This window comes from Polypterus senegalus, chromosome 8 (assembly GCF_016835505.1).
Source record: "Polypterus senegalus isolate Bchr_013 chromosome 8, ASM1683550v1, whole genome shotgun sequence".
Taxonomy (NCBI): domain Eukaryota; kingdom Metazoa; phylum Chordata; class Cladistia; order Polypteriformes; family Polypteridae; genus Polypterus; species Polypterus senegalus.
Genome location: NC_053161.1, coordinates 182,678,984 through 182,697,988, shown reverse-complemented (window position 1 = coordinate 182,697,988; position 19,005 = coordinate 182,678,984). Strand labels below are relative to the sequence as shown.

The 19,005-nt window shown below is 38.6% G+C and overlaps 1 protein-coding gene across 1 annotated transcript in view; it reads right to left on the bottom strand.

Annotated features, from left to right (window-relative positions):
- The window catches only part of LOC120534748 (zinc finger and SCAN domain-containing protein 21-like), a 97,681-nt gene that overhangs the window by 53,611 nt on the left and 25,065 nt on the right, over nt 1-19,005 (bottom strand). The window contains exon 3 of the mRNA XM_039762328.1: nt 11,095-11,391. Within this exon, the coding sequence (XP_039618262.1) occupies nt 11,095-11,391 (297 nt within the window). The remainder of the gene's footprint in view (nt 1-11,094; nt 11,392-19,005) is intronic.

Below are 19,005 nucleotides of genomic sequence, written 5' to 3'. Positions count from 1 at the left end.
AATAGATTAATGGATGTATGTCATTTATTTCGTAACACCATTATTAGCATTTGGTGGTGTGTATCTTTTAACATTTGTCGTCATTTGTTATCTTAAAGAGCGAACGGCATGCTAATAATTAAGCAAAACAATGTAATCGAGGTGTTGAATTAGGGATAGAATTAGGGATGCACGACTGACACTCGACGGGTGTAAAGTGTGCCCTCCAAAGCCATCAATATTTTTTTATTATGTTGATATCAGATGACATCAATGCAATAGTTTTTCCATAATAAAGTTAGATAGATAGATAGATAGATAGATAGATAGATAGATAGATAGATAGATAGATAGATAGATAGATAGATAGATATACTTTATTAATCCCAAGAGGAAATTCACATACTCCAGAAGCAGCATACTGATAAAGAAAATATTAAAGAGTGATAACAATGCAGGTATACAGACAGACAATATCTTTGTATAATGTTAACGTTTATCCCCGGGTGGAATTGAAGAGTCGCATAGTGTGGGGGAGGAATGATTCAGTCTGTCAGTGGAGCAGGACGGTGACAGCAGTCTGTCGCTGAAGCTGCTCCTCTGTCTGGAGATGATCCTGTTCAGTGGATGCAGTGGATTCTCCACGATTGACAGGAGCCTGCTCAGCGCCCGTCGCTCTGCCACGAATGTTAAACTGTCCAGCTCCGTGCCTACAATAGAGCCTGCCTTCCTCACCAGTTTGTCCAGGCATGAGGCGTCCCTAATTTCTTTATGCTGCCTCCCCAGCACACCGCCATGTAGAAGAGGACACTCACCACAACCGTCTGATAGAACATCTGCAGCATCTTATTAACAAAATATAATGATGAAGGCAAAATTACATACAAGAGTAGCAACAGTTATCACAAGAAAGCAGGATGCAGATAATAGCACTACAAATTATTAATGGATTTCTTAAACCTTATTTAGTAGAAAAAAATTCCATGGTTGAAAACAGGCAATTTTAAAATTTATATCCAAAACCATCAGAGAAGTGTGGTGTGCGTCTGATGTGGCACAGTGACAGGCTGGGCACCTGCTGTTGTCATGTGTTATAAGCTTATAGAAGTTCAAATACATACATTTAGCTGAATATAATGGAGAAGGCTTGCTCCTTAGAAATAACTTATTTCTTATTGCTGCAGTTAGAAGTGCAATGCCCCTTTATTGTATTTTATTTTATTTTTTTTGACCCTCCAGGATGCCCAGTGGTATCCAGCCTTCCATGTGACTGAACAGATGCCAGTGTACCCGAATTCTGAGACACAACTGGATGTTGTTTTCTTCTGCTTTTAAGATTCCCATTTCGAGATGATGTGCAGTTCATATTAGATTTGCTAATTCTACAGGTAAGACTACTGAGGCTTCCAGTTTCAGAAGTAGTTTGTGCACAATTCCTGCAAAGCCTCCCCATATTTATTATTTGATCTGTAATATTTTGCTGGCTTGAATACTGTACTGTATGTCTGCTCACTCTGTCCAGTAACTAACATGGCTTTTTAATTTTAGACAGAAAGCTTCAGAGTGTGAATCCTCACAAACACAGAGACTGAGGAGCATCAGTACCAGCAGTCACTAAACAGGGATGTTGTTCTGTTTTGCAAAATAACATTTATTTTCTTAAGTTACTGTGCTTTTATTGTTGGAAATTTAAAAGAGCTGAGACTTAATTTTAACATAAAACAAATCTAAGGCAGGAGAGAAAAACAAAGATATTTTCATGTAAGTGATGACACTGGGCAGCACGGTGGCGCAGTGGTATCGCTGCTGCCTTGCAGTTAGGAGACCTGGGCTCGCTTCCCGGGTCCTCCCTGCGTGGAGTTTGCATGTTCTCCCCGTGTCTGCGTGGGTTTCCTCCCACAATCCAAAGACATGAAGTTTAGGTGGACTGGCGATTCTAAATTGGCCCTAGTGTGTGCTTGGTGTGTGGGTGTGTCCTGCAGTGGGTTGTCGCCCTGCCCAGGATTGGTTCCTGCCTTGTGCCCTGTGTTGGCTGGGATTGGCTCCAGCAGACCCCGTGACCCTGTGTTCGGATTCAGTGGGTTGGAAAATGGATGGATGGAAGTAATGACACCTGAGCACATCACATTAGAAGTTCAGATATACAGAGATTTTAACACAATGTCTACAGTACTGTATGTGTAATGTAAAAGGAAAAAAATATGTTACATATAATGACAGTTAAGTTGTGTTTCTTTCAAAATCCAAAGTAATTAAAAAAAAAATTATTAGTTGGACTTTACTCTAAGCAGACCTTTATCTATTGTGATGGTTTACTTTGGTAATAATTGATCTACAGGTGAACCAAGAAAGGAGGAAGAACAAGAAGTAAGGGTACACTTTATTAATGTTTGAACTCTGTGAGTGAACATCGTGTATCTACTGTGTTTATGATTTTTACTGTTACATTGAAGTAGATGATTCTGGTCATGATATGGGGCAGCAGTTAATGAAGAAGAACGGAGAGATGTGTGCCATGTTGAAGCAGTGGCTGGCCCTCCTGCCTGGCACTTCTAGAATCCTCCATCTAAACCCCTACTCTGTTCTGCTGTGCCTTTGCCAAGTGATCACGAGGTATTGGACTATTTTGTGTGTTTTTTTTTTTTTTGTTTGTTTGTTTTTTTTTTGAAAACTGTCTCAGTCTCATTACACTGGCTGCCTGTCTCACATAGAATTGATTTCAAGGTTCTATTAAATAATTTGAAGGCTTTGAGTATTTTAGACCCTGCCTGTACTTTGGATTGTCTGCTCCCAACATTTCTTTTCTCAAACATTGCTTTGCTTTTTATTCCAAGATCAACCATAAAAACCAGAAGTTTACTGTTCTCGTGCAACAAAATCTGGAATGCTTTGCTAAGAGAGAAGTGCCAGGCTACAAATGTCAAGCATTTCGAAAAACATCAGCAAGCCCACTTTACTAATTTGGCTTTTTCTTAATTTACTTGCATTGGTTGTAATAGATTAGAAATGGCGCTGTGTACACTTTGTAAGCTCTGCACTGGGCACTAACCTCTGCTGTTTTTCTCTAATATTTTTTTACAGTTTATTGCAGTGGTGCCTCCCTGCATTTCCACCGTCTGTTAAATCAACTCCAACTGTCTGTGATAGAAGAAAAGTTCACAAGACATCCTGAAATGGAATTGTGATTGGACTGAGACGATCACAATTATGTATGCTGGGATGTGCAGAAGGGGCTGTGTGGGCTTTGGGTTGGGACCCCCAGAGGTTTATTATCTCCAGTATCCTTGAAGCCTGCAAGTTTGTCTTTGTCCCCAGCAATTTGACCAGGCAGTGTATTTATTACAAAATGACAAGGACCCCTCCATTTGCTTCCCATTTACTTTTATAATGCCTTGTTTGTAACTGTATATTTTTGTAGAGCAATTTGAGCAACACTTGTAAGCAAAGGTGATATAAAAATATTATTAGTGAACAAATGTTAAGGGACAGATCAGGAAAAATGTCAGTTTAAATAGAACACATTTTTATGGAATTTTGCTGGATAACAACTCTTTGACTCTATCATCTTGTTCATAAAGCTAAAATAGCATTTTTCCTTTATTGCCAAATTTAATGATTCACTTTTATTGTGTTCAAAACCTTGGCTAACATTTTTTAATACTAAGGTAAAAATCTGTAAATATATTTGTGTTCTCTTTCCCTAATAGTTTTTAACACCTCCCCTTGTTGGCCATTTTCATTGTAGTTGTGTTCTAGTTAAATGCATTTACCATTTATACATCTTTATGATTACTGAATTTTCTACTCATAATATATATACAGTTTATATACATATAAATATGGGTGTGTGCATAATTTTTTTTTGAGAAACATTGTTCACAGATCTTTCACTTTTGTTATTTTAAATATACCGTTTATTTCTTAATAAAAAAAGTAAGAATAAGTGTCTTGTGTTTCCTTTTTTTAAAGTTATAAAAATGAACTAGCTCAGCATCAATATGGGTGAATAAAATCATTGACATGAGACGAGTCTTCACACAAACAGCGGTGTGTCATGTTGATTAAACTTGTAAGAATGAATATCACTGCCCTCTGTCCACATGGTGTTCATCATAAACTGAACTACGTCATGCTGTTTAAATTCTGCTCAGTTAGTGGAGAATATTTTATTTTACAACTGTTAATTTCAGTTCAGCTTTATTATATTAATAGGTAAGTTGGTTTCTCAGGGGTTTTACAGAGACACTTTGAAATAACATTAAAAACACATCACTTAGAACAAATATATTACAAATATGAACTACAGCAACAAGCAACCTACTGAAAAAAATAGTTCAAATAGATTGATTCAAGTGATAATTGCTCACTTCCTTAATTTTAGTCTGTGGATATAAAGTTAAACTTCTCTGTAAGATTAATAGTCATTGGAATAAATGAGGATTTGAACCAGTGGCTTTATGCTCTTCATTTCTTCAGCATTTGACCTGATTGCACAACTGAGAACGAATTTTAATAAGTGGACAGTCACAGTTAACACTAAGGACAGGGATAGTCAGCACAATGCCATGCAACACAGTGTTAATTCTTTTCTTTTTTTGAAAAAGGCCCATCTATTTCTATAAAAATGGTTGGATACATTAGATATTGTAAACCTGATGCCTTAAGAGAAATTACAATTTTATTAATAATAATTGATGTTTAAAGATATTTTAAAACAAACACAATGTGCTGATAAGAGGGAAATTGCAACAATAGATCAAAGTGGAAAGGAAACTTTATATGATTTATTACGTGAGTGGGAATATATATATATATATATATATATATATATATATATATATATATATAAACAGTATATAGTACCTGCCAAATAATACAAAGAGTACACGGCATGTGTTTCGCCCTAATTGGGGCTTATCAGGTGTGCACGCAAGATTCATCAACTTTACGCCACAAAGGCTGCTTCATTTAATTTGCAGGATGAATATTTCATTATGGTCAACTAATGTGGAACTAAAATAAATAAACCATAATGTCAAGTTGTCCTGCATGCACAGTTCCTATTGAGCCGTGCAGAAAAGTGGATTTTTTTTGTTTTTAATGTTTTTTTTTTTTATTTAGCACATGCAGTGTGTGTCACTACCTGGTCCGCGTAGACATAGAATTACTAGATGCCACATGACCAGCAGCATCGCATGTCAATGTCACCACCATATTGCGAGTGGCACTGCTGTGGAGTGAAGTAATGGATAAAGATGCCTCTCGCATGTGCTGTACAAACCGCTGTATGCTCCAAACAAGATCACAGGGGACTACATTTCATAGATAAGGATGAACAATTGTTTTGGTTATATTTGGCCATTAGAAAATCGCATTTCATAATCTTAACTTTAGCTACGCCAGGCTAAGCTAGCAAAGCTATGCATTTATGTGTTCAAGTGAGCCTCCAAACAATGTTTTGGCTAAATGTATTTAGTCACTAACTAGGTAGATTGTTGTTAGCTGTTAACATTTCTCAAACTTTGAAGGTTTCCCAAAGAAATCCACCTCACGAAGCAGTGGGAGGTCAGGTAGCCCTTAGACGGGATTTTGAGAAAGCTGTCCTGTGATGTGTGCCGTGCTAGTTTGGTAACAGATGCTGTACCGGCATCATATGATCAAAGCTACCACTCGCTCACATTAATAAACAAAGGAAGTTTGATGGTTCCTTCTGAGGGTACAGTTAAGGTTGTCAAAGTAGCTGAGCGTGTTACCTGACAGTCAACATTAGGGCAAGCTGTCAGTGTATCTTTGATCAATCAGTTTGTTTGGGCTGAGATTGGTTCAGATGTGTTTATTCTCAAGGAGCACATTGAGGAAACACAGTTTGAAATTCACAACCAACATTTTAAGCTCATGTTTTTAGTCGTGTCTGTCTTCCACAAACGAAGGCTGCACCATATTGCCAGACTGAATACTCTCAAATTACAGAGCGGCAACACATGGAAAAGCTATGTAGGACAGTTCTGTTTCAAGGATTTTAGATCCCATCCTGTATATATTTAAGTAACCACATTTTGTGTGTGTTTGAGAGAGAGAGAGAGATTGAGAGAGGAATGAGTGAAATGTTTTCAGAAATTATTAAGACAATTTGCATACAATAAAAATGTTTATTTTTGTAATTGAGTGTATCATTTCACTGTTAAAAGAAAGACCAGACTGCCAGTTGCTGCCTTACTATTTTGACTTTCAGACATTGGTCAAGTTTTTGTCTCAATAATAATAATAATACATTTTATTTAATAGGCACCTTTCTTAGCACTCAAGGTCACCTTACAATATAATTAAACAACATAAGTAAAATTAAAACAAGAGAATGATAAATCAAAAAGCAATAATTAGCAAACAAACAAAAATAACTGGTAGTAACAGTCCAAAATTCACAATTGGTATGCCAGTTTGAAAAGATAAGATTTGAGGGCAGTTTGAAAATGTGTTATTGAATTGAGCTGACGAATATGAGATGGAAGAGAACTCCCGAGTTGAGGAGCACAATGAGAGACGTTCAAGCTCCCATAGCACTGAGTCTGACATCTGGTGCAGAAAGTTGAGCTGCAAATGAGGATCTGAGTGAGCGAGAGGAGTGTCAGTCTGGAGGAGATCAGTGAGGTTATGGAGAGCTTGAAATGTTAAGAGCGGTATTTAGTATTGTATTCTGTAGTTAACAGGGAGCCAGTGAAGTTGAGAGAGAAGAGGTGTGATATGTTCAGTGGATTTAGAACAGCAGGTTATTATCCTAGCAGCAGAATTTTGAAGAAGTTGTAAGCGATGGATACGTTTTTGTGGGATGCCAGATAGAATAGCATTACAGTAATCTATACGTGACGTGACTCGGGCATTAACCAATAATTCAGTACTGTGTTGCGTAAGAACAGGACAAAGTCTAGAAATGTCTCAGAGATGGAAGACGGCAGTCCGAGAAATGTTACTTATATGGGAGGAATTATATAATAATAATTATTATTATTTAAAATTTGCAATATTAGTGTATAAATTCTCCAAAATCTGTTGCATGTAAACGATATTATTTTAAACGTTATTGTTTTTTCATCAGAAAACCCGGTTTCCACATCTACCTGTATTAGTTTAAAAGTCACTTTTGACACTCGCAATATGGCGGACACACGGATGTATCGTGTCGACTGGGAAACACAGTGAATGTGACGTCTATCTATATGTCTATGGTGATCATCATTGATTTTGAATTGATTACCCCACAAATACAAGCCAAATCTTTCCTGCTACTGCAGCTGAGTTTTGTTTAAGTCAAATGTTTAATATTTAATCATATAAGTGGTTCATGAAACACGTGATGGGGCTTAGCTGGTTACAAACAGACAGGTGATGTTCATACTCGCCAAATATACTGAGGCTGAATTTGCAGCTTGGGGGGCCCTTAGTGGCTTCGATGGCCCTCTGCTTCTGTAGAGACTTCATAGAGCAAGAAATGGAGCTGTATATTGTACACAATTTTATGATTTTCATCATTTGGAATGGTTCTAAATTATGTGTTTGCATGAGGACACCTGATTAAAAATTCAATTGCAATTAATCTCTCAGTTCAAATTTGTAATTGAAAGTCACTATGTATTAATTGCAATTTGTCATATTTCCTTTAAGCAAATTAATATTTTTCTTTAAAGCAGAAATAACTCAGGGATTACTTTCTAATACAAAATAGTTTTAATAATCAGTTGCCTCTGTATATTAAATTATTTTGGTTCTTTATTGAACAGTTTTGTGTAACAGAAACAAATGAACAAACAGTACAACACTAATTAGTGAAAGGCTCAAAGTCGGATTAATTAATTAATACTTTTGAGCCACACAACAATGCAAAGTAGTTGGAACTTTGATTGGTTATGTCAATAATTCTGTCTTTAAAATGATATGAAGATGAAAAATAAAACATTATTACATTTCTGCCTATTTATTTAGTCAGTTGCTTAAGCAGAATTCAATTTATTTCCATCAATTGTTTAAGTGTTGATATCCCAGATACAAAAACAAAAGTTCACAAGCGACCAGTGCTGGGAAACGTTACTTAAATTAAATTCATTACATTGCTCATTACTTACAAAATCCTAATCTCCTCCAGTTCAGCGCATTTCTTTTCTTCACTTGTCTCGATGGGGGAAAAAACAAAGGGTCAGAATAAAGCTGTACGCACACTGCATGTGTTGCTGCCATGATGTGATTTAACTGATCGGTTACTTCACTGCATTTCTCAGTTTGCTATCTGCGCTTTGCTTGGAGCTCGTGATGGACAACACGTTACCTCTGGAAGGACAGTATCTCACATCCCAGTCCAAACGGTGAGATGGAATCCTCGTCTCTCAGCAGCCTCGGCTGAGTACTTCAAGCTTAGTGCACTGAGCCCGTTGTCTGAAAGGCGTAGCGGCGCCCACGGATGGGTTGTCTGCAGTGTATGAGTTGGGGTTTGGCTGAATGTGGAGATGTCAGCCCAGATGTTCTCTTCTACATCGATGGCCACACTGCCTTGTCAATTTTGCTCTCGGGTTGGTCAGTTTAGCTTTCGGCTCAAAAGACCTTGTAAAAGAGGGGTTTCACAGACCTCTGGAAAATGTGCTAACTCGCAGGGTTGGCCAACAGAGAGCAGAGTGCAGGAGTCACCGTCAGATGACTGGAGATGACAGACAGGTGATTGTAATTAATTCAACGGAGCAAATAAAATACAACAATAAAGTAAGCACACTGTAGGTAAACCAAGATAGTGGAATGCAAAGTCTCTTGGGAACAAATCCCCTTCTAGTTCAAAGACGTGACTTTACTAAACTTTTTGACAATAATAATAATAATAATAATAATAATAATATTTTCAGAGGCTGAGGAGACTTACAACATTTAAGACACAATTTCTGGCATTTCTTTAGCTTTTCCAGTATTAGCACAGACAACTAAAGTGACCTCCTCATGGTGACACACTGCCAGTGCCTATCAGTCCTAACATATCAAATCCTTTTGAAATTCATTCTAAAACATGTCTTTGACAGGTTAACATTGCTATTACCTTATAAAAGATCTCTGAAAGAACAATTTTCTTGCTGAAAAAAGAAATGCCACCTTTAATTTAACATAACAATTCAGTAATTAACAATTTAACACCAAAATAAAATGCAGGTATTTTATAACAATTATATTTTTGGGGTGGTATAACATGACAAAGTGTTCATAGCCCCCGGTGTAGATCTTCTCCAACGAAGTCCACTTCTGGAGGTGGCACCCAGTCTGAATTCTTTGCGTCGCTGAAGATTCCGATTTGTGAGAATTTTTGGCCACATCCACTACTGCAATATGTGTAGCAAAGTGAATTCTGTCTTTTTAATTTTTTTGTATCTTTCAGTTATTAATTTTCCAAAAAGCAATTGTTTGTGTAAACGTAGTGTCATATTTGGAGTACGGATGCTAATTAATGTGACTCCCCACAGACGGCAGGCACGATCGGGTGATGGTGGATGCTGTACAGGAAAGTCTGCTCTCTAAAAGCCATTTCTAATTTTATTCTATTTATTTGACATGTAATTTATATATTATTTGGTAATTCCCAAGTGTTAAGTTATGTGCCACCTCCCCCCCACAGAGTCCTTATATACAGTTGTGTATGTTTTATTATCAAAAGCAAACAAACAAAAACAAAATTAAATTTAAAAAAGCATTTGTTCTTTTAGTGCGCTGCCACAGAGTTAAAACATAATTTGGCGTGCTGTACAGCATGATCATGTGTATATTTTGGATTTTAATTTTTATATTACTTTTTTTTGTTGATTTTTTATTAATAGTTTGGGTTTATAAATATTAGTAATTGATCTGATTTATTATTTAATAAGCACTGGTAAGAAGCTGTTTGTTGTTTTTTTTTTGTCAAGGTATTTTTTTTTTATTTTTTGTTATATTAAAATAGCTAAATATATAATATTATAAAGCTGAACTATTATTTATTGTGTGAGACTATGTACAGGGTGACACAGAAAAACAGGAACTTTTGAAAAACCCAATAATAATAGAAGAAATCCAACAAAAAGAATGTATTGACAGCAATTGAACCACTACAACTTGCCTTTTAAGAGACAGTAATCCAAATGATCAATGTCTGAAAAATACGTCCTGTAGATGGCGTCCTCATGTACGTATGCATTCTTCCAATCTGCTGTCGAGGTTCCCCATTGATTGCTGCAACATCTCAGCTGGGATACCACGAATTTCGTCTTGAATTCTCTGTTTCAATTCATGCAGTTTCCTTGGCCGACTCGTGTAGACCTGACTCTTTAGGTAGCACCACAAGAAAAAATCACAAAAGGACAAATCCGGTGATCTTGAGGGCCAGGGAATGTCACTGAATCTTGAGATGACACTTTTACCGAACAATTCTTGCACAGCTGCCATTGATTGCCTTGCAATTGATTACTAAATTACTAAATGGCGAGATTGTTTACAGCTCAAGGTCCCTGTTCCGCAGTGCTACCAACTGTACATGGCTGCCACTACGCATTTCAAAAGTTCCCGTTTTTCTGTGTCACCCTATATATTGTAAAGTGTTTTTTTTTTCTTTTTTCTGAAGAAATGTGTATAATATATTGTAATGGTGGAGGCTGTAGGGGCTTTGGTGAGAACCCGTTTGTATGACTCCCAGTTCTTTATTTTGTTTCTGGAAAAGGAAAAAGGATATAAAATGCTATGTCTCCCCCATGTTGATTTGTTTTTGACACAACACTAAGTAGGATGGATTTGTGTCAGTTACATGTGCTTACTGTCCAGGCAGGAGTGAACCTCACTCTTTAGTCAGGACAGTTCAGTTGTACTCCTCTCCGGTGGGAATTATGGTGCGTCTCTGAAGTGTACTGCTGTGAAAAATTTGTTTACCACGTTCCAAACAGCAATATGGCTTCTCTTTGAGATTCATTTCTCAACAATAGTTTAATTTGCTTACTTTTCAGGACATGACTGAACCTCATTCTTAAGTCCTGAAGGGTTCTTGGTTTTTCTGGACTGATTTTTGAACTGCTACTGTTTTTATTCTGTTGTGAACTCTTGTGTGTCTCTGAAGATTGCCTATATGTGAAAACTGTTTGCCACATTCATTACAGCAATATGGCTTCTCTCCGGTGTGAACTCTAGTGTGGTCCTTCAGATTGCCTATATGTGAAAACTGTTTGCCACATTCACTACAGCAATATGGCTTCTCTCCGGTGTGAACTCTAGTGTGTCTCTGAAGATTGCGCATGTCTGAAAACTGTTTGCCACATTCACTACAGCAATATGGCTTCTCTTCCATGTGAACTCTCATGTGTTTCTGAAGAGCACTCTTTTTAGGGAATTCTCTGCCACATTCCACACAGCAGTGATCTTTCTTTCCTGTGTAAAATTTTAAACAAAAATTAAGCAATAAAAAAGTGCTTATTTTCAATTCACTAGCCTTATTATCAACATTAACTCACATTAAATACATGAAAGCTGAAATTAGGAACAACCTTTGATCAGAATAAGCAATTATAAAACTTTTGTTGTACTTGGAAAACACACTTAATTTGTTAATTTTATGTCCAATATTACAACTGCTCAGTAGAGCCACATGTATAAATCTTCCTTATGCTCGGCCAAATATATGAAAGCTGTTTCTTATGCAAAAGTTAGGATTTATAAAACTAGAACTTGCCATTTAAATTGGCTCAAAGTTACCTCAAGTTTTGAGCATTTTTAAGTCCCATGCAGACTTTATTTATATGTGGTGGCAATTTAGCAACTCCAGGTGGAAAAACGAAGAACTGAATAGAAAATCTCATTTCATTGCACATTTCACATTCTGATGTTTGACAGGCTACACAAGGAGTGAGTTTTGATGTATCACAATGACATTTTGGCTAATAATTATGATTGAATTCTAAGCCGATTTAAACTCCCTACTGTCATCCTCTTTGAAGTGTGTGCTGAACTGCAGCCTTCCTTACAGAGACCACCATACAGAAATCACACAATCCCTTTTCTCTTACAGGTCTTAACAGCTGTGGGTTATTCGGCGATGGCGGCTTTTCAGTGTGAACTGCCTGACTGGTGAGGAATCTCTCAGTCACCCTGAGCCACGTAATGCCATCTGTATTGGAAGGTATACTTAAGATGGTAGAGTGTGTCACAAACTCGACACAGAGTCATAGAAAGGTTTGGGGCAGCCACCCGTATAATTGATTTCCTGGTGGCAAAAGTCATTTTAAATGAATACTGCACTGATATGCACACAACCGAGTCGAAGACAGAACTGAGGGAATACAGAAAAGGTACAGACTTTTAAAGGAGAAAACAGGAAGTGAGATCGTAGGGGTCCGGCTCATGGTCTTCAGCCATTGGTTCGAGCCCGAACGTGACATCACAGGGGCCGGAGCCGGCAAGGTCTCCTTCCATAGGCTTGGTCCCGGAAGTGATGTCAAGACAGCCAGGTGGAATCTCCCGTGAATGGTCTACAGGAAAGTGTGCACTCTACCACATCCCGGCCTGCCTCAGAACTGCCCTTACTCAAGCCTTTTAGCTGCCTCCCATGCGCACGTGTGTGACAAGAGATAAAAGCAATATTGTTACCATCAGGCTGTGCAAGTCGTGCTCAAAATGAAATCTGCAGCAACGTCTTCAGCAGTGGTGGCCTTACTTGCCTACAATTCTCTTTATAATTACTGAGCTCACCAGTGTGTTTTCTCTTGTTTTTGATATCCCAGACAGTCGAATTGGGTAATCTTAAGGTTCTCCAATGTCTCTAATAATTTCATTATTATTTTCCAGCTTCTTTGGCTTTCATTGGCACAGATCTTGCCCTCATGTTGAACAATGACAACTACAGAGACCAAAGATAGTCTGTAGGTAGGAGTAAGCGGAGGTGTCTTAGGCCTGCAAGACTAATGAAACACACCTGAGGAATCACAAACAGCTCTGGCACCAATTGTCCCAAACATTACGGTGCCCTGAAATGGGAGGATGATTCAGAAAAAGTGCTGTCATTTCTACAAGGTGTGAATGAAATGTTTGCAAATCCCCTTAAATGAAAATCAGTAATTTGTATTTTAATTACATCTGAAATATTTAATTTGTAATTTTAAATGGTGGATTAAAGGAGTAGATGCAAGAAGAATGTTTCATTGTCTTAGCCATTGTGAAGGTTACTATGTAAAACAGAATGCCATGCCAAGCAATGAAAAGGCATCTTCAATAATTAGAATGTGTCCTGACATTCATCCACACTTGAACTAAAACCACTTGACACCAAAACAAACAACAAAATGTCTTCTTTCATTCACCAAAGCAAAAAAGAACAATGGATGAGTGATACCTCAGTGCATAGGCGTACAGAAGCTGCAGTGACATTGGAGAAAAAATAGAAGATGAGAAAACCGAGGAAGAGCACAGCTGTTGGTGTTGGTGTTTCAGCTCTACAGGGGAATGACAGGTGACACCAGGACTGGCAACCTTTGTGACACGCTGGTGACATTTATACTCACCATCATAATGTTAAAGGGTATCTACTGTCAGGACTTATTTATGTTGAGTAAGCTAAAATTTCCCAGGTTTTGCTGTCACTTTGATCCAATGTGTGTGTTCATGTATGTAATTATTATCTCTGTTATGGCTGCAAACATCAAGCAGTCTAAGCCTACACTCAATGAAGAGTGCTATAAAGAAGAAATAGAACTGAATTAAACAGTAGTGTTACACAAATTAATCAGTCTTGAATTAAAAATCCCCAGTTTTTGCTGTTTATTGTGAAATCGGCTTGTAGTTGGTTGACTGGTCTACCGATTTTATAACAAGGAATATGTTAAGCTGAGGACACGCGCAGCACTGACAAAGTCCACAGATTGGAAAAAGATGCAGAAAATAACTACTGTTTAGAAATATCTTAAAAGAGACAACACACAATCAAATGCATTTCTGGATACATTACAGATACCACAAATAGATACTCTCAGTGCAGAGGAAATGGATAAACCTCTGGCGCTACCAGAAATACTAGATGCTATAAAGTCACTTCAGAGCGTGAAAGCAGAGGGCCCTGATGGCTATCCTGTAGAATTTTAAAAGAAATTCTCCACGCAGCTAACTACCCTCTTAATAGCAACATTTACTGAAGCTAGAGACAATCAAATTCTACCTCAAACGTTTCACCAAGCATTAATCACCGTCTTACTTAAGCAAGATAAGGACTTATTACAGTGTGCATCGTACAGGCCAATTTCACTTATGAATAATGATGTTAATATACTCTCAAAAATCATAGCAAGAAGGATGGAGAAAGTGCTGCCTTAGGTAATATCACAAGAACAAACTGGATTTATTAAAGGTCGACATTTAGCTTCCAATCTTCGACTTCTGCTTAATGTAATATATTCACCAGCAAAGTCAAACACCCCAGAGATGATGATATCGTTGGATGCAGAAAAAGCATTTGACATGATTAAATGGAACTACCTTTTCACTTCATTAGAGATATTTGGGTTTGGCCCCAACAATTGTGCATGGATCAAACTACTAAATAACAATCTAAAAACTTCAGTTTGTATTAACAACATTTGTTCAGACTACTTTAGACTAGAACGTGGTACCAGATAAGGATGCCCCTTGTCACCATTGCTATTTGCAGTCGCCATTGAGCCACTGGCAGTTCACTGTTGAAATGCTTACCAGATAAAGGGGATTATCAGAGAAGGACTGGAACAGAAAATTTCTCTATATGCAGATGATATGGTACTGTATATATCAGACCCACAAAATACTGTGCCTGCAGTCTTAACAGCACTTACAGAATTTCATAAGATCTCTGGTCTCAGAATTAATTTAAATACAAGTGTACTCTTTCCTGTGAATTCTCAAGCATACAAATATTAGATTGGACACCTTCCCTTTTATCATTGCAGATCAGTTTAAATACCTAGGCGTAAATGTCACAAGTAAACATAAAGCTGTTTATCGACAAAATTTCGCCATTTGTATTGAAAAAAATTAAGCAAGACTTCCATAGATGGTCAACTCTTCATCTCACTCTAGCTGGAAGAATTAATGTTGTTAATATGAATATACTTCCTAAGCTTCTATTTTTATATCAAAATATTCCAATATACATCAATAAATCATTTTTTAGCAATCAGATTCAACCATAACCTCATTTATTTGGAACTCAAAACATCCACGCATCCAAAGAGCGACCCTACAAAGACCTAAGGCAGAAGGTGGCATGGATTTACCTAACTTTCAGTTTTACTACTGGGCAGCAAACATACAAGCTATTAAAACTCGAACATGGACACAAATGGATAAACATACACAGGCTTGGCCCGCAATATAAATAAAAACCCGCAGTACTTTTTTATATTCCTTGCTTTGTGTCCTAATAAATGCAAGTTAGTGCTTCACTCACTCAGAATATGGAACCAATATAGGAAGCATTTTAAGATGGAGAATCTTTTATCTATGGCACCTCTGCATGAGAACCACCTTTTTCAACCCTCACAAACAAATGCAGTTTTTAATATCTGGAAAAGATTTGGGATTAAATCACTTAGAGATCTTTATATATACATCTTTGCATCCTATGAATAATTACATTTCAAATATAAAACTTTCCAGCAACACATTTCTTTCACTATCTTCAAATTAGAAACTTTATTAAACAGCACCTGCCCAATTTTCCTCATCTCGCACCCTCCTCTATGCTGGGAAAAATATTGGTCAATTTTGAGGACTCAGACAGTATTTCTGCAATATATAGAATTATTTTACAGTCCCTCCCTTTCAAAGATCCAAAAGGACAATGGAAAAAAAGATCTCTCACTCAACATATCAGAAAAGGAGTGGAAGGTAGCAATGCAGTGAATCCACTCGAGCTCCATATGCGCAAAGCATACAATTTGTCAACTCAACGTTATATATTGAGCACATCTGTCTTGTTTAAAACTGTACAAAATGTTTCCAGGGCAAGATCCAACCTGCGAATGCTACAATCAAGTCCCAGCCTCACTGGGTCACATTTTTTGGGCCGGCACCAAATTAACATCCTTCTGGACAAAGAATTTGTAAGTGCCTTTCAGACAGCCTTGGTGTCACAATCCCTCCTAATCCACTAATAGCTGTGTGTGGTGGGCTCATACAGGGGCTTAAAGTGGAGAAGGACAAACTGATTGCCTTTACAATGAGAGAAGGCAAGAAGTAGGGAGGAGAAAGCCGGTGCATGAATGAGCGAAGGTGCTCATAGTAGACAGTAGAGTACAGCTGAGCAGTGAGCCTGGGTGTTTGGCTGACACCCCGACAGCAGGCGGTAATGGTTGTTCCCGCTGAGCATTATTGAGGAGCAGGAGTGATGGAAAGGAGGATGACTCGCCACATAAGGCCGGTAAGGCAGTGGGAGTCGGGACGTGGGATGTAAAAGCCCCAGCGTGAATGCCCTGGTTGCTGGGGAGCCCAAGTCACAGTCAGGTGAAGCCCACCGGATCCAGGGATCAGTGAGGTGAACAGACCAACAGGAGAAGGCAGAAAGAAGGTCAGCTGCAACTAGGGTCGCTCCCCTGGTGCATAGCCTGGACGGGAGAAGCAGTTGAGTCACCAGTAGAAAGGCATTGTTTTAACCTCATTTTTAAAGGATTTATTTATTGTTTTTAACCTCCACAATTCACAGCATTTTATTGGGTTATTTATTTGAAGATTTTTGAGAAAAGCTGCACTTATTTATTTGAACACTGTTTTAATTTTAATTGTTGTTTTAATAAAGCGCTTTGCAATTTTTGCACCATTCCCTTGTTACATTGTTGTGCCTCACTGTCTAGCTTATCGGTGACATTACCGACGGTGTCGGGTTCAAGAGCTCCCGAAAGACAGATGGGAGCATGGAGCAGAACCCACATCGGCACAATAACTCATACCTCGACATCCCTAGAATTAGCCTAAACACTCTTCACTGGACTTGTCTACCTCTGCTAGGTCTGTTTTGCACCCTGGAGACTAAAACTGCACACAGTACTCCAGATGAGGCCTGTGGTGTTTTATAAAACCTCTGCATAGCCTCCTGTGACTTGTACTCCACACATCAGGGCAATAAATAACCTGACATTCTCTTAGCCTTCTTAATGACTTCTGACCTGTCTAGGAGTCGGTAATGATGACTTCACTACAACTCATAAATCCTTCTCATAAGACTTTCCATTGCGTGTACAAACCATACATTTTTAGTTACTACATGTAATACTTTGAATTTACTTAAATTAATTTTCATCTTCGACAAATCTGCCCAAGCCTATGTACTGTCCAAATCCCTCTATTGTGATGATTCAACAGATTCTCGATTATCTGCCAAATCCACCTACCTTGGCATCATCTGAAAACTTAACCACCTTGTTATTTTTATTCCCATCCAAATCATTCATATCATTATGCTACTCGATACTCAGAGGCTGTTCCCTTGCGCTCAGCCACGTCTTAAGCTATCGCACAGGAAATTGTAGGGTTCTTTGCGTGTGATGGCATCCCTAAAGAAGTCCTTAAGACCTAGAGATGCCTTTCACGTCGGAAAACATTTAGGGAAATGGCCAAGTTACTTAAAAAAAAAAAACATTTAAAGTCCGCGGTGTATCATCCACAAACCTATAGTCTAGTAGAGAGATTTAATCAGACTCTCAAACAAATGCTTTGCAAGGTGGTCAGCAGGGACAGGGTTATCTCCTTTTGAATTGTTATAAGGATGACAACCTCGGGGAATATTTGATATTTTAAAAGAAGGATGGGAAGAAGAGGCTCTTCCCTCTAACAATATATTGAATATATTGCGCACTTTTAAGATAGATTTGGGAAAATTCAACCGATATTAACAAGCCACTGTCACAAAGATGAGTCGCAGACATCATAAAGGTTTGGGGCAGACACCCATATATTGTTTCCCGGCTGCAAAATTGAAATAAATTGAAAAGAGATGGTCACAGGTTTGAGTCCAAAATAGTTTGGATATTATGGAGGTAAGATGGCAGCTTTAAAGGCCGATAAAGTAAATGACATCATCAGACCCGGAACCGGAAGTGTTGTCATCATTGGTGCCAGAACCCTGCAGGATTTTCCATGTAGAACCATTGAGAAAGACAGTCAGTGCACCCTGCTGCCCCCTGGACTGGCGTGGTATTTCTATTATTTAGGCCATTCATCCAACCATCCATTATCCAACCCGCTATATCCTAACTACAGGGTCACAGGGGATTGCTGGAGCCAATCCCAGCCAAAACAGGGTGCAAGGCAGGAAACAAACCTCGGGCAGGGCGCCAGCCCACTGTAGGTAGGCCATTCAGCTCTCTCCCAATCAGTTGTCTCCCAATCACAAGTGTCTGACAGTATTTTTATATAGCAGTGGCCCTCACACTGGCCCTTGTAGGACACCACTCTTATAATCACCCAAGCAGTGAAGAGAAATCCAGTGTGTGTTAGAGAGAGAGCGAGTGAGTGAGCGCTCACAGGCAGCTGGACAGTGAGGCCTAGCAGGATGTTTGGCTGACACCCAAGGGCCGTAGGTAGTGGTCGCTCCCGCTGAGCATTTTATGAAGAGCGGGAGTGACCGGAAGAAGGATGGCTGGCCGCGTAAGGCCGAAAGGGCTGTGGGAGTCGGGAGGCTTGGAAGGTGAATTTCCTGGCGTGAGCATCCTGGTTGTTAGGGAAGCCAAGTCTCGGTCTGGATGAAGCGGAACCGAAGCCAGGGATTGGGAAGCCTCCAGATCAGTAGTGGAAAGGAGGTCAGCTGCAGGTAGGGCGAGTCTCCTGTTGCAGGGCTCATATGGGAGAAGCAGGGGAGCTGCCAGGTAAAAGAAGACATCGGGCTTTGTGTTTAAAAAGGAATGCTTGCAACATTGTTTTAACCTCGTCATTTTAAAGGATTTATTTATTGTTTTAACCGCCACTTCACCCCTGTTTTATGGATTATTTATTTATTGAAGATTAAAGCACTGCATTATTTATTTGGAC